The 25762-nt window shown below is 45.7% G+C and overlaps 1 protein-coding gene across 3 annotated transcripts in view; it reads left to right on the top strand.

Moving 5' to 3' along the window:
• CUX1 (cut like homeobox 1) overlaps nucleotides 1-25762 on the top strand; it is a 407456-nt gene that overhangs the window by 348798 nt on the left and 32896 nt on the right. Inside the window, exons 23-24 of one of the 3 annotated variants that reach the window (XM_074189478.1) lie at nucleotides 365-629; nucleotides 4928-18828. The exons of the other annotated variants lie outside the window; for them this stretch is intronic. Coding sequence (XP_074045579.1) covers nucleotides 365-629; nucleotides 4928-5516 — 854 coding nt within the window. The 3' untranslated portion in view covers nucleotides 5517-18828. Of the gene's footprint in view, nucleotides 1-364; nucleotides 630-4927; nucleotides 18829-25762 lie in introns of those variants that run through there. 3 annotated transcript variants of the gene reach the window in all.

Genomic DNA, 25762 nt, shown 5'->3' with positions numbered 1-25762 from the left:
ATGATGGCCCTGAGCACAGGGGCCATGTGACAGTGCTAGTCAACAGAAGTGTCCCTTGTTGCTACCAGTCCTCCCCCATTGCCTTCTGAGCCTTGGCCATTTGTCCACTCCAGGACATTCCTTGTCAAGGAAAAGGGAGGACCCAGGTCCCCACAGTCCGCACAGGGTTTATGCTGGCCACGTGGCACAGGGAGGCCAGAGCTCCTGTGGAGAATCAGCCAGGGGCCTCAGGGCAGCTCTCTGCCAAGTGCACTCAACCCTTCATTCATGCCTTCACCCACAATCCCTGAGGGGCCCCCAATAAATGTTCAGCTTCCTGGCCCTCAACACCCCTGGGATACTAAAATGTTTCTTTCTCCCTCAGCCTACATGAAGCGGAGGCATAGCTCGGTGAGCGACAGCCAGCCCTGTGAGCCCTCCTCAGTGGGCATCGACTACAACCAGGGCGCCAGTCCCCAGCCTCAGCATCAGCTGAAGAAGCCCCGTGTGGTGTTGGCACCAGAAGAGAAGGAAGCTCTGAAACGAGCCTATCAGCAAAAGCCATACCCATCACCAAAAACCATTGAAGAACTCGCCACCCAGCTCAACCTGAAAACCAGCACTGTCATCAACTGGTTCCATAACTACAGGTACGGAGGGGCCTGCAAGCAGCTGGGTGCCCAGGACGGGGAGGGGGTTCACCAGCTTGGGACCCGGGGCTGAAGCCGTCCTCATCCCACCTTGGGTGCTGGGGGTCTGGGTGATCTTGGCTAAGTCCCCCCAACTCTCTGAGCCTCAGAGGTGCCTTCCAGCTCTGAACCAATGGTCCTGAAGTAGCAAAGGGGTCCTAGTGCACCCCCAGGACCACACTTGGTGATCAAGAGGCTCACTCAGATCAGGACACGGGGACACGCAGGTAGATTCCCTCCAAGGGGTCAGGAAAGGCCAGCTAGGGAAGATTTGTGCATCTACTGCCAAAGTTACCATGACACTCCCCTCCTCCATAAACCCCAGGGGCTCCCCAGTGCCTCACCTTGCCAGCCTCTGGCCAGGGACCACCACTCTCACCTCCTCTAGTCCAGCCACACAGATATCCTCTGCTGCTCACAGAAAAGCCCCCTAACACTGTCCAGTCGCACTGACCAACCCGGGTGTGTGGAAATCACTCCTCATCCCCCAAAACAAAGGCCAAGGCCCCCATTTGCTCCAAGTGGCCTTGAAGGTCATCTGCCTCTTCCTGTTCTGGTAGAATGGAGGCATAGGACCTGCCAGGGACAGGGATAGCTGCTCTCAAGGAGCCCACTGTTACCATGCCAACGGCAACATCCAAGCCAGCCACAGGCAGAACAGGTTGGAGAGAGGCAATGGGGGAGGTCTCAGAATCCAGAGGAAAAAGAAAAGGCTTCCCATAGAAGATGGGGTTTGGGGGTTAGTCAGTCCATCAGTCGTGGCTGGCTCTTGTCTGGGAGGTTTCTTGCCGGAGGGTTTTGTCATTTTCTCCAGTGGATTAAGGCAAACTGAGGCGAAGTGACTTGTCCAGGGTCACACAGCTAGTAAGTCTCTATGGCCAGATTTAGACTCAGGGCTTCCTAACTCTAGTCTCAGCACTGCAGCCACTACACCACCAGCTACCTCCTTCAGAGAAGCTGAGGTGGCGAGGCTAGGGGTCTGGGAAGATGGCAGAGCCTTGGGAAGCAAGAGGGAAGATTTATGGGGAAAGGCGATGAATCCAGGCTGGCTGTGGTGGAGTGGAAGTGTCTCAGGTTCAGTCCAGACTGAAAAGTGACTAAAAACCAGGCAAGCAGGTGGAGATGCCATAGTGGGCATTGCTGATGGAGGCTCTGCCGCGGGGGGCCTCAGCTCACTTCATTTCCTCGATTAATTACTCAGCTCTTAGCCCGGCCCTCAAGGAGCTTTCCTTCTGTCAGGATCCTCAGGTCTTGTTCCCCTCATTCTAGGCAGGAATCCCTGGTTGCCTCCATTTTACAAGTGTCTAGGGAGGGGGCAGCACTGACAGAGACACCCTCCTTGGAGGCCAGACTTTGCTGCTCTTTATCACTGGGAGTCTCCTGGCTCTGGCTGCGTCCTCCAGCTCCTTAACTGGTTATCAGTCACTTGGAAGGGTTCCTCCAGTGAGATCCCTTGGAAGGGCCACATTGTGGGGCAGGGAGAGAATGTGTGTGTGTGTGTGTGTGTGTGTGTGTGTGTGTGTGTGTGCTATATATGAGTGGGTGCATGTGAATGTGAGTTGTGCACCCGGGGCCCCAGAGACCACAGCAGCAGCCACGCTCTGGCTCCTCAGGCCACAAGAGCCCATGGGTCTGTCCAGACCCTCAGAGCCCAACCTCCCAGAAGGCAGCAGGCTTAGATTTGCCGCCTTGTACAGAGCTGGCCCATTAAAGATGAGCATGTTAAACTGGTGAGGAGCTTTTTTGGAGGAAGTGCTAAGAGTCACACACACACACACACACACACACACACACACACACACAGACTCATCACAGTCTACAGGCACACATGCAAACACACAGACACACAGTCTACCTTCACACTCACATACTCATATAGACAACACATACACACACAGTCTACACACACACAAACACACACGTCTCCATCACCAGACCCTCACCAAGCAGACTTCTCCAGCCTCTCAGGCCACCCCAAGGCCACAACCGCTGCTGCCCTCAGCCAGGCGTCCCAGGGGCTGCCCCCTCCATCATCAGTCACTGCCCCTCATCCCACCTGCTGCCCAGCTCCCCAGGGACAGAGGCCACATAGTTCTGGACCCTTCCTCCAGGAGGTCCCTGAGCATAGAACTGTTGAAACCATCCTCCTCCCTCAGAAAATGGAGCCTGGGGATTTCCTTCAGGGAGTCTACAGGAAGATCCTGGGGAGATTCTTCCCTTCTGCCCGAGGGAACTCATCAGAAATAAGGATTTGAACTATTTTGTCTGGACAGAAAATGACAGTGGGTGAAGGCAGGAGATGAGGGCATTGGAGGGGTTGTCACCGTTTTGGAAGTGAGGAGTGGAGAGTGTAAACTGCCACCAAGAGTGGCCCCCGTTGAAGGACTAGAGGGGAAATCCAGAGCTGGAGGGACCTCTGGGCTGTGTGATCTAACCCCCATTAGACAGATGAGGAAGTGAAGGATAGAGCACTGGCCATGAAGTCAGGAGGACCTGGGTGCTGAGATACTGAATAATAGCCTGTGTGGCCCTGGGCCAGTCACTTAACCCCACTGCCTTGTAAAATCCTAAAAAAAAAAAAAAAAAAAAATTAAAGGAAATCCTAAATTAAAGGTTAGTGAAAATAAAAATGCAATTTTTCCCCCATCCAAATTCTTAGACCCCCCCCCCCAAAAAATCCAGCCGTGAACACCTTAGGAGTCCATGGACTCCAGGGTAAGAATCACTGTTCTAAAGTCTGAAGGAGACCCCCAGTTTATCAGTGAGGTGGGATGACTTTCCAAGGTGGGTGCACAGAAATCAGAAGAGACCCAAAGGATCTCCTCTTCTTAGAGGACCCTAAGCCCCCAAAGTCATGTGGGTACCAGAAAGTGTAGATACCTCATCCATGGGATCCTTGCTCAGACGGGTGGTCCATAAGATTCCATGGTACTCCCACCCCACCCCCCAGCCAGAGGACTTCCTCTCATGGTCTTGGCAGATCTTAGTGGGAGCCTCTCTAACTCCTCCAGTCCTCCATTTGGAGAGCTGAGGCCCCACCTGAGCTTCTCTTGGGCCTCCCTCCTCCCTACTGGGCCAGGGGCCCGAGGGCCCAGGATGGAGCTTTCTGCAAGGCCAGGCTATAGCCAGGCTCAAACAGTGAGACTTAACAGCAGAAGGAGCCCCCAAGAAATAAGCCCTCGACTCATCCATTCCTCAGACATAGTTTCATGTTTTCCTTCCTGGTTTTGTTTTGGGGAGTCTTTCTTTGTGAGAGTAGGGGACATCCCTTTCATTCTCATCCATGTGACATCATTAGAAACCTTCCCATACTTCTTGCAAGGTTTTGGAACTCACTAAGTTCAAAAATGACAAGGATAGACATTGGGTCAGAGCAGGTAGATAGTTGTGTGGGGTATTGGCAGACCTGGGTTTGAATCTGGCTGGGTGACCCTGTAGTGACTTGTGAGTACTCCCGGCCCCTCTCCAAGACCTTGAGTTGCCAAAAGCTGGGGACTCTGCCTCGGCGGAGGGAGGGGGGCCTGATGGGGAGCTCTCAAAAACCCAGCCAAGGTAACAATGACAGCATTTAGGGTTCTCCCTTAGGGTGAGACCTGTGAGGAAGGCCACACGGGTCTTCCTAGTCCCATTTTTCAGGAAAGGAAATAGAAGCTCCTAAGGGCGAATGACTTGATGCTGCTCACATCCCTGTAGGTGACAGGAGGCATCATCTGGCTTCAGATCTGAGGGTCTTTCCACTCGTGTGGCTTCTCATTCCCTCCCATGATGTTCTATGCACTGGGAACATTTAGTCAATGCTTGTTAAATAGCCTGAATGGGTAGGGTTGTATTAGTAGGGTGCTGTCGGCACCAAGTCCCCCCTTTCACAGATGAGGAAACTGAGTCCTAGAGGGTTTGCGATTTGCCCAAGGCCACCAGCCAGTCGGCGGCCTGTGCCCGCTCATCCCCAAACGCCAGTCCGGGGCTCCCTCCCTGCCTCTAGAAGGCTCCGTCTGTGTGAGGTGCCAGGCTGGCATCCCCCAGGCTTCACCCGGCGGCAGCCAGCGATGGCCCCGGGGGCAGAGCGGCCGCCCCAAAGCCAGGAGGAGCCCCCGCCCGCCAGACCCCTCGCATCCGAGGCGGGTGCCAGCGGCCCGCACGCTGCCCAGTTCAGCCCCTCGCCGCAGCGGCCGGTGGTCCCGGGGAGACTGGGGCTCGGGAGGGGAAGGGGCCCCGGCCGGCCCGCCCCGGCCCGCCTGACCGCCGCCCTCTCCCCGCAGGTCTCGCATCCGCAGAGAGCTCTTCATCGAGGAGATCCAGGCCGGGAGCCAGAGCCAGGCCGGGGCCAGCGACTCCCCGTCGGCCAGGAGCGGCCGGGCCGCGGCCGGCTCGGAGGGGGACAGCTGCGACGGCGTGGACGCGGAGGGCCCGGCCGGCCCCGAGGCGCCCGACACCAAGTCTCAGGGAGGGCGGGAGGCCGGCGCCGAGGCCCCGCCCGAGGCCCCGCGGCCCGAGCAGCCGCCGGAGAAGACGGAGCCCGCGGCCGAGACGGACCAGGAGGGCGGGCCCCGCGGCCCGGGCCAGCCCCCGCAGGCCGCGCCGGACTCAGCCCCGGACGAGGACGCCCCTACCTCAGCCGCCGCGGGCCCCGCCGCCGGCAGCCCCCAGCGGCCCGCCGAGGCCCCGGGCCCGGCCGGCGCCCCCAAGGCCGGCCCGCTGCGGGGCCTCTTCAGCTTCCCCGAGGCGGCGGGCGCCAAGAGCGCGCGAGACAGCACGCTGCGCCGCAAGAAGGCGGCCAACCTCAACAGCATCATCCACCGCCTGGAGAAGGCCGCCAGCCGGGAGGAGCCCGCCGAGTGGGAGTTCTGAGGCGCCCGGGCCGCGGGCGCCGCCGCCATAGGCCAAGGTGCACACAGCCGGGAGGGGCCCCGCGCCCGTACCTGGCGTTTCCGAGGAAGAAAACCGATGTGTAGTCAAGCCTTTTGTACCCTCAAGTGTTTTTTTTATTGCCCTAAGTGATTTCCACAGTTTCTGGAATAACTCTTACAGCCTTTGCCTTGCGCCCTCGTCTTTCGTGTGGGCTTTTAAAAAAAAATCAAACCCACACACCCAAAGGGGGCTTTTTATCTGCCATCTAATGGCTTCAGAGCGATAATACACTATTATCTTCTTAAACCAGGAAAAAAAACGGGGAGGGGGGGCGGGGAAATTTTTCAGAAAAGTTTAAAAAAAAAGAAAGTTTTTGTAGCTGTCCAGTTGCCACTAAGAGATTGCACAGTCAAACCGACTCTAAACACACTAGTTTGGATTCCTAAATATTTTCAAGAAAAGAATCTTCTTGTTTGAAACTTTGAATTTAAAAAAAATGACACATTTACTCCACATATTTTTTAACAAAAGAAAAAAAAAGTCACATCAGGAAAATATCTTGGTTTGTGGTAGCTGACGGGCCGGGCGGGCGGGCGTCGTGTTTTCTGTGAGTGACGATAGAACCTTGACAGGTAGTGCACATGACTCCATAGCTTTAACCAATTCTGGGCTTTTGCAGACCAGGGTTTGTTTAATACACTCCATTTTAGGCCAAATCAGGACAAAAAAAAAAAATCGGAATCTAGGTATTTTATAATCTGCTTTTTAACCTCTAACCGCAGAGCACGCTGATCAGACCTCATATCTGGGAGGTTTCGGAGACAAGTTAGAACCGTAGCATGTACTTGTTGGTTTTGCTTAATTTATAGCGTCTATGTGTTTCGTTTGCCTGTGCGTGTGTGATGTGTTCTGTGTGCATGTGTGTGTGTATATGTGTGTGTGCTTGGGTGCGTGTGCCCATGTGCGTGCAAGCTTTGGAAAAGAAAGAGGGAAAAGAGTTGGCCAGTAACATTTCAGCATGCAGCTCGGGGGCCCTTGGCCACAATTGGAGGTACCCAAGGGAACTGGGAAAGGGTTCCACAGCTTGTTGGTGGAGGACTTTCCCCGTTGGAGACGGTATCGCATACCACCCTCACTGAGCTGAAGCCTGCCTCAGACAAAGATAGCTCCCCCTTGGTGTCATTCCCTCCCCCTTCTCTCTTTCTCCCTCTTTCTCTCTCTCTCTCTCTCTCTCTCTCTCTCTGTCTCTCTCTGTCTCTCTCTGTCTCTCTGTCTCTCTGTCTCTCTCTCTCCCCACCTCCACAAGCTATCTATGCTATCACACTCACTGCTCACTATTGCTATCTCTCCCTCTTCCCACTACAAGCACTGATCACTATTGTTGAAGTCGTGGGAAGGTTGTTGTGTTTTTTCCTATCTAAAAAGAGAGTGCAGGGCAGTAACCATCTGGCCCCCCTCACCCCCCAGATAGAAACGGCCCAAACTCTTAAACCAAAATGCTCACGCTCTTGAATTCCGGTCCGGATGGTTCTGCCCTTTATCGAGTTTGCCTCTTGAAACAAAGATTCCTTTATGCACAGTTTAGGACAGACTGAGTACAGATCAGAAGTCTAACTTGTCTCTAATTCCTCCTGTTGTCTATGTGTAGATGCGTGAGACTAGAGGTGAGTGAGAGTGTGCGCGAAAGGGTGTGTGAGTGTGTGGAAGCCGTTTTCTACGTCTTGTCTTTTCTTACGTCCCTGTGCACACATAAGAGTGCATTACTGCCACCTTTTTTCAATACGCTCTTTTATCAGTTTGGCTTCAACAAATTCGCTGATTTAGACTCCTTTATTGCCATATCTTTAAAACTAACAATAGATGATTTCGGTATATATATATAAATATATATATATTATTTTTTTTTGCTTATTTATAGGTGCTGTATTTTATTATCTGATTGTTAGGAAGGGATGAAAGGGGGCAAATATTCTTTAGAGGGATAGACTGCCGGCAGTATTGGGTATACTTTACAAGATGTTGTTGTCATACTGTATATTATTGATTGAAAACTTTTGACCGTATTGTGTATCATTGAAACTTTTTGTCTTAGGTCAGCATCTTTGGATGACATTCTCATGGTGCATTCATTATTTCTTAAGTTTAATTAATATTTCTTTTGTTGATTGCAGAGAGGGGGAGTTACAATTTGGAAGGTATTCCCCCGCTATCACGCCTCAGCGTGCTTGTATTAATTAACTAGTAGGACTTGGACTGTAAGATGTGAAACCATATTTCTTGCATGATGTTTTAGAAATGATGTATTTCATTTACAGTCTCTTAACCTGCAGCACTTAGTTCTGAGTGTTCACAAATTCAGAGTCACTACACTTTTTTAGAAATGCCTTTTCATGAATAAGAAGTATGCAGAAGGCTCTAGGAGGCTGGGAGACAGTAGTTTATCTCCTCACGGTCACATCAGCTCTGAGCTCAAAGACTGGTTCCTGACTGAGATTCCTGTTGGGAGTAGAGATCAAAATGGAGACCCTTAAAGAGAAAACCGATGCCCATCTCACTGAGCCCCAGTGCATTAGGGAGGGAGAGTTTTCAAGAATGGCCAACCCTTAGAAAAAAAAAAGACTTGTCAGGACCATGGAGAGCACCAGGAAGACTTTGGGGAGGGACCTCAAAAGAACAAGTCTGAAGACAAAAAAGTACAGAGTTGGAAATGGATGTCTAGGTGGTGAGACTGGGAATTTTGATGTGCAAACATATTGCACAACCCTAGGTTCTCTCTGCTTCCAACTAAATTGTGATCTGGGAGCCTTCTTTTTTCTGACTCAATTTGTCATAGGCTGCCTTCTTAATCTGACTTTTTTTTTTTTGGCCAGATTAACTTCTGGGTGCTTGATACAATCGGTTGGCTAAAGTTTGTTTGTAGCTCCGCCTGGCAGATTTTCCCCCTCTCATATTATTTATTTGTTTGGTTTCGAGCTCAACCCAGTGGTCTTTGATTGATGTCTGCTTGTCATCTCAGTCTTTTTTTTTTTTTTTTTTTTTTTTGCTAAACGCTACCGCTATGGACATGGAAACCCTTGTGGGGAGTTTTCCCTCCCCCTCCAATGGAACAGAATTTAATCTTTTATCTTGATAAGCAATATTCAAGTGCCTTGAAAAGTGTGCCCTTAGTTCAAGTTTGCTTTCTTCCCACTTCTCTTTGGTCCCTCTCTCACTATCCATCACACATGCAAGAAAATTGCCCACTTCCTGATCCTCTGTCACTTTAGAGAGCTGATTTGTACCTCTCCCCCCAGGGGAAATGTCTCCATTTAAAACACTAACATTTAATTACAAGCTCCATTATACCATTTCAAACGGTTTCTTTGTACTAATTGGAGGCAGTATTCATAATTCCAGTCAAGGTTGCTGTTGAGACTACCTTAGCCAGCTAAGACTGGGCCCAGAATGACAACTTCCTGATATTTGGCTCCTGCTCAGGTTTGACTGTGATTCTCATGATGAAAGGTGTGCTTGTTCAAATATAGATCTGGGTCTGATGGAAGCGCCTCTGGCGTACCAGCAGAATTGGGTCAGACATCTGGAAAGGGTTAACCTAATAGTTGTGTGTGCGGCCTTTGAGTTCAGCTCCTGTGTCACAGACCCGCAAGGTGACTGTCTTGAGAAGACAGTCAAGGTTCTAAGTTGGTAAGCTCACACAGAATGAGATGGAACCATTCTGGGGAGGGAGACCGGACCCCTCCGGTTGTTTAACATCACTGTCAGCATGGAGGGAGATAATTATGAAGGGCTGGAGTGGAGGGAGGGAGGCAAGAGAGGCAGCTTCCCTACACCTAGAATTGTTTTTCAAATACAATTGTTTCTATCCACTTAATAGTAATAAGGGAAGGGTGGAGGGGAGGAGGCAGTATGGTGGTGGGGCATTTGGAACATTTGCTTGCTCATCCAAAGTACAGATATTGACTTGTTTTCTCTTAATAGTCTCTTTTGTTTTCTCTCCCATTTAAAAAAAAACAACGACAACAACACCCCCCAACACCACCTATTTAGAGATTATGAAATAGGCCCCCAAGTTGACCTGGCTTTGGGACAAGAAGGAAGAGAGTTTCATTGTTGTCTCTGCTAAGCGACCATCCCATCATGTGCCACCACAGAAAAAAAAGAGATGTTAGTCTGGCCCCCCTTCTCTTCAAGTCAGTCTCCATTGATGTTGTGATTTCATAAAAAGATAAGGACTCAAAAAAGAAACTTCTAGATTGGAGATTGAAATGGACAATCAGACTTCCTCCACCCACTATCATCCATCATATATCCCTCTTAGAGAGCAAATTCAGAAACCTGCCAATGCCCCAGGATGGCAACTTGGCTTGAAATTCTATCCTCTTCAAAATGGAAACACCCAGAAAGAGGTCAATAAGGAATTCTTCAACATCCATTGAAATCTCCCTTTAAAAAAAGCTGAAGGGCTGGGTTTCGATAGAGATATCCCCTTCCAGAGCCAGTACAAAGAAAGTCTAATTTAATTCACCGAATGCTTATTGAATACAAAGTAAAATAATGATTATGAACTTTTAAAATATGTATGTGTGTGTGTGTGTGTATACACACACACACACACACAGCTTAGTCAAGAGATATGTGCCTCTTAAAAGATGCAGTAACACACACCTGACAGCCAAACTGTATGGGCTTATTTATGGTCTCAGATTTCTAAATTTTTTAATCCAGCCTAAGGGATGGAGGTGATTGGGTGAAACTTCTCCTAGATAGGCCAAAGATAGGAAGGAAAGATGTAACCAGACCTCTTGGTGGATGAGCAATCAAGTGAATGACTGCTATTGCCTTCATAGGTATCACTGAGTCATATGGTTTGGTGGCTATAGAAGACTGAGTTGTTCATTTTTCATATTCTCTTGCATCCTGATATTGAATACAACTCAGTTCTTTCCTGTTTTTTTTCTTTCATTTACTTCCTTTTTCTTCCTCTTCCATTCTCTTTTCTCCTTCCCTCATGTCTTTAATTCTGTATTTTCTTCCATTTTAGCTTTCCTTCCCTTTGTCTCCCCTTTCTCTCTCTCTCTCTCTCTCTTCTTTTTTCTTTCTTTCTTTCTTTCTTTCCCTCTCTCTCTTCCTTCTTTTCATTCTCTTCAGTTAGTTCAACTCCACCTTTGAGGATCAGTTTTCCTATTGACATCAGTGAGGGCCACCATTCCCATCCTATTGTAGCACTGTTTGCAAAATGGCAGAAGTATTCAGCATCCCCATGTCTCTGTTCAGTTATCTATTTGAAATTAGCAAAATCTCTAATTACAGACCCCCGAAAGGATTCATAAAGTCTCATCTTGAGGTAGGGAGGGTAAGTTTACCTCCAACCTAACACGTCCCCTGCTTCCCTCTCCCAACAAATTAAATGACCCCTTAAAGAACACAGCCTCTAGATTGCTCAAGAAATGAATTCCTAAGTTCCTAGTAAGTTCATAACATCTCACTAGTGCCCATTATCTGTGAGCTTCCTGAATTGCATCAGTATAATGCTGCAAAAATTGTGCTGAACTAGAAGTCAAGAAACCCTCTGTTCTGCTCTACTCCTTGGAGGGTCAAGGGTTTGGCTTGCTCATCTTTGAGAGGAGCTGAGCTAGACGATCTCTAAGGTCATCAGTCTTCTGGCTTGTAAGATGGCGTGACGAGTTTGTTGGTGATCATGTGTGTAAGAATGGAATGGTTCTTTGGAAAGCAATGATAAATGCTGGGCAATTTGTGTAATCTCTTTATACCTGGGCAGGTAAATAATATGCATTCACAGAAAAATCCTATATTTAGAGGCCCCCAAAGAGGCACAGCAGTTTCTATTTTGTGCTTTAATGACTTGAAATCCGTCATTAGAGTCTCCAAGGTAAAATGATTATGCCAGAGGGGGAGAGGGAAGAGGGGAAAGGAAACTGGCAAGGTTCCAGCCTCATTTCAGGTAATCTGCATTCTGATACCAAGGCTACCTCCATTTAACAGACAGGAAGCCACGTGGGCCAGCTCAGAACTGTCTAAGGATGACAATTACCCTGGCTGCCCATGGTTTCCTCCCTTTTTGAGTTGAAACTACCAGGGAAAGAAGAAAGTCATCTCACTACTAAAAAGGTAACTTTCCAGGGTCCCCTCCTCAAAACAAGCTTAAACTACAGACTAAGAGTAAAGAATCAATTTGCTGATGATTTCCTTGCATCTGCAAACTTAAGCAAGCCAACTGAAGGAGATGATCTCATCTGAAATGACTGCTTTTTGAGCTGGGGATGGGGAAGGGTTGAGAACAAGGCACTTACTAACACCCCCCCCCCCAGTCTATCCTTTACAAATATTGCCAGCCCACCCCAGGTCTTACCAGTCTAGCTTTTGCCCGTGACTTTCTGGTAGGAAAACAAAGAGAATCAGCCTTTTATTCTGCTCATATTCTGCTCTCCCATCTATATTCTTCCTTGAAAGGAGTTGTCGTTTCCATGACAGTCTTTTTCTATCACTGACTATAGTCTCTGTTTTTGTGTGTAAAGTGACATTTAGCTTTAACAAAAATTTTCCAAAGCTCCTACTCACCCCACAAAGTTCTGCATTGCCACCAGAGAAGCTCTATTAAGGCAAGGGAGTGGACAAAATTAGGCTTTTTGTGTTCTTATTTTGTCAAAAGTGATTTTCTCAGCACCTCTTTTCTACTTTTCCCTTTCTTGAGAGTTAACTCTTTAAGTCCTTTGAATCACTTCTTGTGAGTTACTTTGTTTATTCCAGAACGTCCCAAAGTCTAATTGAGGTCATCTCTAGCAATGATTAGATTTTAATGTTTCTACCATAAAATGTTATTTATCAAACTTTCTGTAATCAGAAAGGAAAGGTGCCTTATATCCTGATGTCATTACCATGTCCCCATTGAAAAGGACCTAAAGCACAGTGTACCCTTGAGCAGACAGGACAGATATAGTTAAAAGTAAAACTTTTTAAAAATCTTAACCATCACTGCATTTGAGTGACCCTGAATTGCTGATTAGAAAGAAAATTAGAGAGCACTTAAATAGATTAGTGTGTGAAAAACTTGGTGCAATAAACATTTATAGTTTTTAGTTTTAAAAGTTTAAAACTTATTGCACATCGAATGTAGATAAAGAAGCTTTCAACTGAGGTGATTCAGGTCATATCTCATCTAAGTAGATTCACTGGGATTCCTTTTACCTCTTGAGTTAAAGATGGAACAGACCCAAGTCTGCCACAGTGGCACAGTCCTCACAGCCACTGGATGGCGACCATGGAGGGACCACTCATGTCCTAAGAAATGAGCAACTGATCCATACATGCTCATTCAAGACCTTGATTCATCAAGCACCCATATAATCTGGACCTAATGAACAGCACCTCTTTTCTTGGATGCCTTGAAGTATTTCTATAGAAGGAAAGTCACAACACCAGCCTGGATCTTGGGAAGTCAGGAGGCTTTCCTATTCTGTTCCCTTTGGGCTCTCACCTGCTCAGCACTTCCAAGCCCTGGGTTTGTTTTGTTTTGTTTTTCTTGCTGAAATTGGTCAGGCACTGACCTGTCAATATAAGGATAATTATAAAAGGATGTCTTGTTTTAAAGGTTATTTCTATCCTCTTCTATTTATTATTAGGGTCATTATTTTAAAATCTTTTTCAGAGTAGTTCGGTTAGCTTTGTGTGTGTGTGTGTGTGTGTGTGTGTGTGTGTGTGTATGCACATGTGTGTGTATGAGTGCTTTTCCCCATGTCAACACAACTCATACCTTTCCCAAATACCTGGGATGAATGAATCCTGGCCGGCTTGGGCCAGGACAGGGAAGAACCATTTCTAGTGGAGTGATGGGTTCAGAGTCTGCTTAGCACAATCAAGCCACTCATTTTTTTTTTTGCAGTAACCCCTTTAAAAGATTTCCTTATATTTCTCACCATTTAACCTAAAGCATTTACGAACAAAAACCCACCAATGAATGAAAGGGCTGAGATCACAGAGACTTGGTGAGAGGGACTGCAAATGAGACTTAGAAGAAAAAAAAAACCAAGGCCAAATACCCAAAGCCTCCTAGAGCCTCTCTCAATACTTTGGAGTTCATGAAGCTAGAATCATCCTTTGTCAGAAAGTACATTGCAGTCTACCCAAGGGTATCACTTTTAAACCAGAGACCGGTTTTCTGCAATGTTCATCTTGGTTAACATGTTTTAGTTGACAGATTCAGAGTCATTGTTCTCGTTTGTTGTTTTCTTGCCTACAAAGTTAGCCAAAACTGTCTGGTGAAGCAACATCGTTTCCTAGCGTCCGCCGTTGTAGGGCTCCTCAGAACTAGGACCGAGTTGGGAAAGGGCCTGGAACATTCAAATGAGTGTTGTGTGGGCAGTACCCCAGCTCCAGAGAGAGGAGCAACTTTCACAAGATGAATATTGTGCTCGAGATCTTGCCCGATTTCCAAGGGAAGGGAGGAAAAGAGCAAGAAGGGGTCTGCTTGCGCACACATCTAACTGTCAGGGTTTCAGTTAGATCTAAACCAGCATGGATGGGCCCCAGGAGAAAGAAGCTTACTTACAGTAGGCAGAGGGCTAAGGACCTGAGCACATCACTGCTTCTAGGGAGCACAACCTCCCACTTTGCCTTCTAAGGATAGATGGTCCCACTAAACAACAGATCTTTTTTTCTGAATATATATTTTGTGTGTGTGCCGTGGCTTTTTCCCCCCATTCTGTTCCTTTTTTTTTGTTTTGTTTTGTTTTGTTTTTTTGGGGGGGGGACTAGGTGATGTTTTTGTTTTGAGCGAAGTCCGCTGATTTAAAAAAAAATCATTGTCCCCCTCTGCAGAGGGTTTTCATTTTTACCCAAATAGTCTATGCATTTCTGTAGAATGAGCTGGTTTCCACCTCTTTCCTCGAGAACGCTGGCAGGACATGTCCCACCCTCGACAAACCCCTCAGAAAAAAAAAAAATGCCGTCTATTTAAGCGACTCGAGAGTTTGGACAAAATCCCCGAGGCATTTAAGAGTAACTTGTTATAACAGAAAAGGGTTGGGTTTTTTTTTTCTCATTTATTTTTAAGTGGTTTTCTTCACATCCCTTTTTGTTTAGTAAGAAATTTAACTCTTTGCATTTGTGCAATAACTACTTGCCATGATAATGGGCAGAGTTTTTTTCATGCCCTGACTACTAATACAGCACAAAATGAACTCAAACAGAAAGTGGTGTACTTTTTCCTGAGAACGATTTTTTTGTCAATTTCATTTTTTTAAAAATAAGCTCAGTTTTACCCCAGTGTACTGTGGTGTCTTACATTTTTAGCAGTATTTTATATTTTTTTTCTCTGTAACGCACTAAGTCTTAGATGTTTTTAGAGCTTGTTTGTTCAATTCACAATCACAGATTTTAAAAAAAAATCCTCACAAAGACCCAATTGACCAAAAAAAAGTGTCATTTTTTTGTACAAATAGCTTTGAGAAGCCTTTGTTGTGTTGCTGTGACTCATCTTTTGTAACATTTTATTTCTTGCTATTTGTTTAAACATAAAAAGTAAAAGTTTATATGGCTGGTATCAGTGGGCAAAAACTCCCCCTGGGCCAGTGCAATGGCATTGTTTCTTCTGTCCTCGTTTGGTTCGCCATCTAATGTTTGTTCTCAGCACTGTACAACGGTCCCTATATGATATGGAGAAGCAATATCACTGTATGAAACTCACACGATGTATTATTATTATTATTCACTAGCACCCTAGGTGTGATAATTGAAGTAAATATCTTTTATACAAACACAAGAACGCGTGGGCTGTCTTTATTAAAGTGGACTGGAGCCTGGTTGAAGCAGCAGCAAACACTTACATTTGTGGTCTCGGCCATGCCTTGGAGTCGTTGGTCCTTAAGCTGGAACTTGGTTTTGACCCCCTCCAAGAGGATCTTTGATCTGGGGCTTCCTGTGGTGATGCACACACTTGGCAACTGAAAGGGGCAGGGGGGAAGGCTAGACACCATTAGAGGCCTTGCGTGTGGACTATCCACTAAGCCAGTGGACTTCTTGCCTTTTTTCCAGGAGCAAACCCTCCCAAATATAACCTACTGGTTTGACATCATGGCAGTTGACCTAAGGTCTGTTCTGTAGAGGTTGTCCAACCTTGGTCCAGGACCCAAAAACTTGGAGATCCTTAAGACTGAGTTAAACTTTTAGGTTTGGTAAGTAAGTGGGGGAAGGGCCAGGCTTCTGAAATGACCTGTGTCTTGGAAACAATGACATGTGAGGATTTGTAGAAGGCAGTATAGGTTGAAGGCGCCTTTAAAGAGTTAAGTGGTCAACTTCCTCCAGATGTTTATGATTGTGATTGTGTTCTTCATCCGGGGTTATTGAATTTGAAAAGAAAATTGCCTACTGTAATATTTTATGATTGTGGTTTTTGTGATTCCATCTTGCACTTATTTACTGAATTAAGGGTTGGTGAAACTTATCTATGTGATGCTGAAGGATAAACATAACTAACTGCTTTCTTTGCTTCTGAGTGAAACTGTATTGAATTCTCCTAGAGCAGGGGTTCCTAAATGGGTGTGTGTGTGTGTGTGTGCACGCACATATGTGCACACGTGTGTGCCCTGGCCTCCTTTGACAGCGTGGTATAGTATGAAACCCTTCTCAGAATCATGTTGTTTAAGTGGATAAAATAATAACATGACAAAGGCAACCAATTGTCTTGATGTACAGTTATCAAAATATTTTTCAAAAACCTTGTTTACAGACCCTGGATTAAGAACCCCTATTCCAGATGATAAAGCTGGGCTTCCTAGGAACGTATTTTTGGTGCCCTACAGTCTAAGAGACAGTGACACTTTCAAGGTTGCCATGAAACAGTAGAAAGAACCTCTAACTGGGACCCTAGGTCCAGATGCCTCTTCCTTGTCACTTACTATACTTGTGACCTTGACCTGAAGTCACTGACCCTCCATAAGCCTCAATTGCTAGAGCTATAAGCTATCCTCTAATCCCCTCATTTTGACAGAAAGGGAAGATGAGTTTCAAAGCAGTTAAGGTTCACCCAAGTCATTCAGCTATTTTTGTAATTAGTGGGCAGAAGCCCAGTTTCCAGTTCCCCATTTAATCCCCTGCCTCTAAAACCGAGGCGAACCTGCCTCAGTTCTGCCATTGACTGGATTGCCCCCAAGTCAATCTTAATATCTCTGGGATTCAGTTTCTTGGTAAAGTGGCTTTACTCTCTCTCCTTACATTGTAATGTTATATTATTTCTCATTAATATGCTGTTTATGACTTCCTTAATACTTTATTTTTTTGTTTATCCTTAAAACAACCCTGTGAGGCAGATCAATAACTGGGAGAAACTTCAGAGACCATTTAATCCACCACCACCATCCATTTTACAGATGACAAAACTGAGGCCCACAGAGATTAAGTGACTTTGCCCCAGTCAGTAGTATCACGGGATTTGAACCCAGAGCCAGACTCTTCCCTGTCACTCGTCCCACACTATACTTTTCAGGTAGAGACACTGAGGCTCCAAGTTGGAGTTCTGTGTTCTGACTCCAGGACCAGCATCCTCCTACCACCCCCTGCAGCTTTAGGGGAAATAAGATGTAGTGAGAGAGTACTTGGTGCTCTTTGGAACAAAAGTGGGCACAATTTGGGTCAACAATGGTGTTATTTCAAATCTCGATCCAAGCATAACTAAATTACAGTTCATTGCTCCTGTTTTCCTATGTTTTTGAGAGACCTAAAATATTCCTAAATTTATGTTCACATCCAAGTCTGAAGAAGAGAAGGCTTAGCAGAGATAGGATGGCTTTCTTTAGGTTCAAAGAATCATTCTTGGCCCCAGAACCAGGAGGAAGGGAGTGGAAATGACAGAGAGGCAGAATCAAGTTCGATGGGTAGGAAAACTTTCTGACCCTTTGGTCTATCCCAAAGAGAAATGAGTTGCGTAGGAGGGCAGTGGGGGCCATCCTCTCTCTAGGGCCTTCAGATGCTGAATGACCAATTGTCCAAGCTGTTGTAGAAGCCTTGACATCTTCCCTCACCACTGTTTCTCCTGTTTTTGTTCTTGGAAGAATTGTCTCTTGCCTGGTTCTGCCGTCAGCCAATGCCTGTGTTTTAGCATCAATGGTAGTCACACTGAGGCCAGGGAGGGTGGACCTCTCTGATAATTGAGGGGTAAGGTTTGTGCAGACATTCGTGGGGGAGGTCTGGTGGGAATATGGAAGTTCTGTTCCTTTATCAGTGTTATCCAAACACCCATGCTTTGGCAGCCTTCATGAATGTATAAAAATGAGCTATTGAGATGCCACTTCCTTGAGTGAAGGATAATGCATGGATGATGCCGGCGGACTAGTCCTGGGCCAGGCAGGAAGATCACTGGGGCTGGAGTCAAACCCTTAGCTGTGTGACCTTGGGCAAGTCATTTCACTTCCACAGTTTCCTCATCTGTAAAGTGAGGATGGCCCCTCCTGTCACTTCTGGCTCTAGATCATTGATCCTTTGAGCAAGCTTTAAGATCTCCCATGTGCTAGGGATGGTGGCAGTGGGGAGATATGTACATCTGCAGCATGTCCCAAAGGTCTAAAGGCAGCCTTAAACATTTCAAATTTTAATAGCTTAACACTACCCAGAAACTTTTGGAGCATTCTACCTAGTAGCTACTAAGTCATCCCCGGTGACTGGATCAATAGAGTGGAATAGCCAGAGGGAACGGGGGCTAGGGGGAGCTCTCCTGTAAGGGGAGTGGTTGCCCTGACATTTGATGGAAATCAGAGGCAGGGGTTGAGGAAAGAGGACCTTCCTAGCATGGGGGGTTACCAACACTCCATACTAAGGAATGGAAAGAGGAAATGGAATTTCAGGTATGAGGAATAGTGAGAAGACCAGTTTGACTAGACCTAGAGAGTGTGAAGGGGAATAGTGATTAACAAGGCTCGAAATGTAAGTTGGTGCCAGATCCTGAAGGGCTTTAGAGAGCAAACTGAGTTTTTTATTTGGACCTTAGAGGCAATAGGGAGCCACTGCAGTTTATTGAGTAAGAGAGTGACACAATAATGCCATATGTTCCTGTCCTTTCAAGAGTTTCTAGGGCAGCTACATGGCGCAGTGGATAGAGCACTGGTCCTCGAGTCAGGAGGACCTCAGTTCAAATTTGGCCTCAGACACTTAACAATTACCTAGCTGTGTGACCTCGAACAAGTCACTTAATCCCATTGCCATAAATAAAAAAAAAAATTAAAAGAGTTTCTAGTCCCAAGGCTAGCACACAGTAGATAAATAATCAAATAGATGTTTGTTGAATGAATCACAAATAAACAAATTATACCCTCCTCCCTTAAATATTCCTCTGGGTTAGCCTATGATTGGGAGTAGCAAAGAAATGACTACAGAATCAAAATGGTAGCAAACACCCCTTCTGGTTTACTAAAAGTTAATGGTCACAGTCATCTCAGTCTGTTGGATTGTAGTAGTACTGAGCTGGCTAAAGGCCCTGGACTCCAGTAATGTTAGTCAGCTTCCTTCTCTTAGGTCTGGGAGCCCCCTCCTTCCCTCCCTCTCACACATACCCCCTTTTTCCTTTAGACTCTTCATTTTTGCCTTAAGACTTATCCATTGGCATTGAACCAAACTTCCCAAGCATTGTTTTCCCATCAGTTGACTTTTGATTTCAAGGCTAACATGGCAGCCACAACTTAAAAGGCCTGAAGGGAATTTGCTTTCTTTCTGTCTGTCCACAATCAACCAGCATTGATTAGATGTCTCCATGAGCCAGACACTGTACTAGCATCACATTGCATTCACTTTAATTCCACCTCCATTCAGTCACCAAAGTGACTTCCCTGAAGCATAGCTTACCCTCCTATTCAATAAACTCTAGTGGCTCCCTATTGCTTCCAAAAGCAAATATAAAATACAACTGTGGTTGTCCTGGCAGCACCAAATCACATGATTTCAAGGGCCTTATATAGTATTAGTACAATTATATAGTATTAGTACAATATTTGTATTCTGAGATACAAAGAATAAAAGTAGTCCCTGACCTTCAGAAATTTATATTCTATTCACTAAGACACAAGTATGTAAATAGAGACTCACAAAATATGTGTGATTTGTCATTATTTCACATAGAGGATCATGACGTTGGGGAGATGATGCCATGGCTTGCAAGTGAAGTAGATTTAACCCAGGGGGAGAGGAGGGCTGTGCTAAGTCACCAGCCTCATTCTCTCCTCCAGAGCCATCTAGGTCCAAGGCCAGATATGTATTAGGACAACCAGAGATGACCCTGGATACAGTGGGAAATCTTGGCCTTTTTAAGCTAAGATCTTTGCCAGGTCTCAGTTTAACTGAGGCACTGTCCATTCAGGCTAGGTAAGAAATGAGATAAAGAATAGCTCTTTTGAGTCAGCTAGGTGGCAAAGTGGTTAGAGCACAGGCCTTGGAGTCAGGAGTTACCTGAGTTCAAATCCAGTGTCAGACACTTAATAACTACCTAACTGTGTGGCCTTGGATAGGCCACTTAACCCCATTGCCTTGCAAAAACCTAAAAAAATAGAAAGAAAGAAAAAAGAATGGCTCTTTTGCTAGTCTAAAACAAAAATGATCAATCTGGGAGGGAAACTTACTCTGATTTCTGACCTAAACAGAAGTAATTGCTAATTTGCACTCACTCTGAACCATCTGAACTCAAAACAATGACCAAATGAAGTTTGGACTGGACCCTGATTCTTGTCCAATCAATGAGAGCCAGAGCGATTTGAGTTTGAAGCAGGAGCAGGGGAAGGAAGGAAGGAAGGAAGGAAGGAAGGAAGGAAGGAAGGAAGGAAGGAAGGAAGGAAGGAAGGAAGGAAGGAAGGAAGGAAAGAAGGAAGAAACCAACCTTTTTTTAATGCCAAGGACCAAAACTTAAAAATTATCCTGCTTTATTTGGCCAAACTTGTAATTCATCCCTAAAAAGCTCCTAAATTTATTGAATTTCACATTGCATTCACTTTAATTCAACCTCCATTCAGTCACCAAAGTGACTTCCCTAAAGCATAGGTTACCCCCCCCCCCATTGAATAAACTCTAGTGGCTCCCTATTGCTCCTGAAAGCAAATATAAAATGCACCTGTGGTTGTCCTGGCAGCACCACATCACACGATTTCAAGGGCCTCTTATGGCCCTCAGACCAGAAGTTCCCTGCCCTGCTGTAGAGCTGTCTTAAGCTGAGTTTGGAAGGAAGAGTGAGGGGGCAGAGCAATGGACTTTACCACAAGTCAGTGAACTGCCCTAAGTGAGGAATGGCAAGAGTGGCTGGACCCCACAAACCTTAGCACCTACCCAAGGACAACTGGGAAGGGAACCTGGGGCCGTGTTGTAAAGAGCTTTAAGCCTCGTGCTTTATAGATCTTATGGAACCTGATCCATCCACAGCTGGTAGGGGACTGGAAGGTCAAGAAGTCTAGTCACCAACAGTGGGGCCACTGTCTCTTCTAAGTCATGGTATTAAGAAGAAACATCGCATGGTCGAAACGGACACAGAACGCCGCATGCTCGAAATGGACACAAAATGTCACATGGTCGAAACAGACACAAAACATCGCACGGTCGAAATGACACAAAACGTTGCACAGTCAAAACAGACAAGAAGCATTGCATGGTCAAAATGGACACAAAATGGCACATGGTCAAAACAGACATGAAACACTGCACGGTCAAAATAGACACAAAATGCTGCATGGTCGAAAGGGACACGAAATGTTGCACAGTCGAAACAGACATGAAATGTTGCACGATCAAAACAGAATGTAGCATGGTTGAAACGGACATGAAATGTCACAGTCAAAATGGACATGGAATGACAACACAGAATGTTGCACAGTTGAAATGGACACAAAATGTCACACAATTGAAAAGGACATGAGGGGCAGCTAGGTGGCATAGTGGACAAAGCACCAGCCTTGGAGTCAGGGGGACCTGGGTTCAAATCCGGTCTCAGACACTTAATAATTACCTAGCTGTGTGGCCTTGGGCAAGCCACTTAACCCCATTTGCCTTGCAAAAACCTAAAAAAAGGAAAAAAAGAAAAAAGAAAAGGACATGAAATGTCACACAGTCAAAATGGACACGAAATGTCACATGGTTGAAATGGACAAGAAATGTACAGTCAAAATGGACACGAAATGTTGCACATTCAAAACGGACACGAAATGTCACACAGTTGAAACAGACACGAAGCGTTGCACAGCTGAAATGGACATGAAACGTTGCACGGCTAAAACGGACATAAAGTGTTGCACAGTCAAAACAGACAAGCTGAAGTGCACAAGAGGCGCTGTAGAGGTGAAGCTAACAGGGCCGGGCACCACGTCAGATGGGGTCAGAGTAAGTGGTCCAGGAGGCTCCTGGGTAGTCAGCCTGCAGGACCAGAAAGATGGTCCTGCCATCCAGAGTAACTGGGGGTGGCAAGGGAAGCAAGGAGGAGTTAGAAGCAGAGTTTAACAGTTGTTTTGGACAAATTGAGATAAAGACATCTATTAAACATCCAGTTCGAGATGTCTGAAAGACCATCGGAGATTGTGAGATTGAAGGTCATCCTAATAGTTGGAAAGGTAGATTTTGAGAATCCTAATCATAAAAAATTGTAATTAAATCCATGGGAACTAAGGAGATCCCCAAATGGTATAATATAGAAAGAAAAGAGTTCCCAGGATAAGACCTTCAGATACTCCTTATGGTTAAAGGGCATGGTCTGGAAGGAGATTCAGCAGAAGGAGCAGAGAGATAGGAAGAGAACCAGGAAAGGAAACAGGAGAGAAAGGTGTCCCAAAATCCTAAAGAGAAGGGAGAGAGTAATCAACAGTGTCAAAGGGACAGAGAGGGAAAGAGGGATGAGAACTGAGAAAAGGCCATCAGATTTGACAATTAGATGATCATTAGTAATTTTGGAAAGAGAAGTTTAGTGGAATTATGAGGTCAAAAGCCAGATTGTAAGAGTGAGAGGAGAGAAAGTGGAGGCTCCTACCATAGGCAGCCTTTTCAAGGGCAGAAGAGATACAAGATTCCAATCAGCAGGGATGGAAGGATCAAATGAAGACTTTTTTTTCAGAATGAAGGAAACATGGACATATTTGTAGGCAGTAGAACATGAGCCAGTGGGGAGGAAGACATTGAAACTTAGGGATTTAGCCAGTGTCTGGCACATCAAAGGCACTTAATTGACTGATTAATGTTGCAGACCCAAGTCTTCTGACTCCAAAATCAACGCTCCATCTACTCAGACACATTGCCTCTCAAATGCCCAGTGTATATGCAGAGTATATCCAGTTGGGGTCAAAATACAAAGACTGGGGAATCAAGAAAGACTTCATGTAGAAGATTTCACTTGAGATGACCATTAAAGGAATCTCAGGATTCTAGAGGCAGAGTGAAAAAAGAGACCATTTCAGATAGAAGGCACAGAAATGGGAAATGGGTTGTATGAGGAAGAAAAAGCTTCCATCAGAGAGTGTGCCAGGACAGAGAGAATAATCAAAGTAAATCTGTTCCTTGGTATAATATTCCTAACATCCTTGGTACAAATGAAATAAAGAAGGTAGTGAGGATTTCTTCCTAGAAGTTCAGTCCTGGAGGTTTTCAGATCTTTATAATTTCTCTGGCTCATTACCTCTATAATTGTACATTGCTCTGATTTCCCTTGACCAGACCAGTTTTGAATCTCACATTTATTATAAATTCATCACAGTATTTACAGCTGGTGTTAAGGGTGGAAGTGCTCAGTGACCTTGACTGGAGCACCTGTCATTGTGTTTATTTTTAAACAGTTGGTAGAACTGAGTGGGGAGCTCGAGTCCTGGAGACAGTCTTCAGAAATTCAAATCACAGATTTGGAGCTGAAAAATTAGTGGCCAGAAAATCCAACCTCATTTTACAGATGAAGAAACTGAAGCACAGAGTTAACTTAAGTGACATGTCCAGAGTCACACAGGTAGTAAGGATATGAGGCCAAATTTGAACCAGGTCTTTCTGACTGCAATTCCACAGACATATTCACTACTACAGAATTCAGAGAAGGAACCAAGCAAGCTTAAAACAGAGATGAGTTCTTCTGAGAGAGAAAGGGAGGGAGGGAGGGAGAGAGAGAGAGAGAGAGAGAGAGAGAGAGAGAGAGAGAGAGAGAGAGAGAGAGAGAGAGAGAGAATGGGCAGAAAACTATCTGTCTTTTCATCTTGAACTGTTAAAAAGCTGGGGGCGGGGTTTAGGGTATATCATCTGTTCCCAGCTGTTTTCATTACAGAATGCTGACTGAAAGCATGCTTAGGAGGAAGCCAGAAATCAAATTTTTGCTACTGAGGGGGAAAAACCTTCTTGTAGTCTCTGCTAAATTCCTTCTTGTTTCTTTTGTTGTTATTTGAACATTTCAGTCATATTTGACTGTTTGTGACCCTATTTGGGGATTTTCTTGGCAAAGATACTGAAGTGGTGTGCCATTTCCTTCTCCAGCTCATTTAACAAATGAGGAAGTTGAGGAAGACTTAAGTGACTTGCTCAGGGTCACATAGCTAGTAATTGTCTGAGACCAAATTTGAACTTAGGTCTTTCCAGACTCCAGAGTTGATGCTCTATCAGACAATGCACCAACTAGCAGTTTCTTTGGTTACCCGCAAATTAAGGCCCCCCTAGGCCTGAGAGTCTTTGGGCTCAGCTCTTAATTAAAATTGAGGGTCCTTTAGAATCTCTGAACAACAATCTGTTAGAGCAGCCTTTCCTACCAAGAGGGACCAGTGACCAGTTCGTTCTCTGTTGGCTCCAGTGTACCTGCTGCCAGGCCAACAGGAAGCAAAGGACAAGGGTCCCCCTTCCAAAAGTGATACCAAGGTCTTTTACAAGGGATCCACTCACCTGCCTTACACATCTCACTCAGTCATGAGCTTCTTGCTTTGAGTACATAAATGTGCAGGGCAGATATTGTGGGGTCCCATTGTCTCAGGATGATGCCACTAGCTTGTACAACAGACTGTGTTGTCACTGGGTGAGGGGGCTGCTAGAACTGGGGAATCTCAGAATCTAAAAGCTCCTCAGGTGCCATGCTTATGCACTGGCATGAGGCTGTCTAGCAGAGAAGGACATGATGGACAGCTAATGTATAGTAATGAACATGTTATCAAGGCTAGGGAAGGAAAGAGAAAATTGCCATTTCTGAAACTCCATTAGCCCATCCAGATAACTGGCATCTTCTTCCAAGGTCTTTTGTTCCTCACAGAGAAACCACAAAATCAGGGTAGAATGATGTACTTTGGGGTTGTCAGCTAGACTGGTTTTCAACTCTTTATCTGATTGTTCAGGGTGTTCACAGGGAAGGTGATACTCTATTTGCATGAATCCTGTGCCACTCCCGCTCTGGTAATAGTAGTAGTAAGCCTTTAGATATATGGACAGACTAAAGGAGAGAAACCTGAATTTAGACAATAAACCTCTTCAGGGCAAGCAGGGACCATGACAGGAGTCCAGTCAATAGGCACAGAATAAGGCTTATTTATGAGTCCCAGGACCTGGGGACCCAAATATATTCTCCAGGCAACTGGCATATGGAGTTGCCCAAATAGGCAAAGGATAGATCCAGTTTTGATGGACTAAACCCTAGCCATGGTGGGACTCCCAGAGTCTTCAGGCCCCTCTAGAACAACTTCTCCCTTCTCATCAAACCTTAATTCTCACCTGGGACCAGAGAAATTGAATAGCCAAGCAAGGGGAAGGCAATGGTTAAGAACCAGCCCTTTACCCAGGTGGGGGGGGGGGGGGCCTTTTGACACAGGTGTAACCACTTCTTTGAATCCAAACCATCAATTAGATTTTTATTAAATGCCTACTACATGCAGAGTTTGAAACAATCCCTATTCACGATTGAATGTTTTTCAGTCATTTTGGTCCCATTGACCCCTCCTGATCCCATTTGGGTTTTTCTTGGCAAAGACACTGTAGTGCTTTGCCATTTTCTTCTCCAGCCCATTTACAGATGAAGAAACTGAGGCAAACAGCAGTGAAGTGACTTTCCCAGGGTGGTTGTCTGAGGCTGGATTTGAACTCAGATCTTCCTTCCTCCAGGCCCAGTGCTGTATCCACACTAGCTCTCTCTTTTATGATTAATTCTAATGGAGGAGACAATAAGGTTGCATGTACTTTTAAATATCTAAGTATGCTTTTATCAGACATAATTATAAAGCTTAGGGAGACTTAGAGAGTCAAGGAAGTATTTAGGAGGCAGCCTGGGT

Source organism: Macrotis lagotis, chromosome 5, assembly GCF_037893015.1.
Source record: "Macrotis lagotis isolate mMagLag1 chromosome 5, bilby.v1.9.chrom.fasta, whole genome shotgun sequence".
Taxonomy (NCBI): Eukaryota; Metazoa; Chordata; class Mammalia; order Peramelemorphia; family Peramelidae; genus Macrotis; species Macrotis lagotis.
This window is presented reverse-complemented; position numbering and strand designations above follow the sequence as displayed.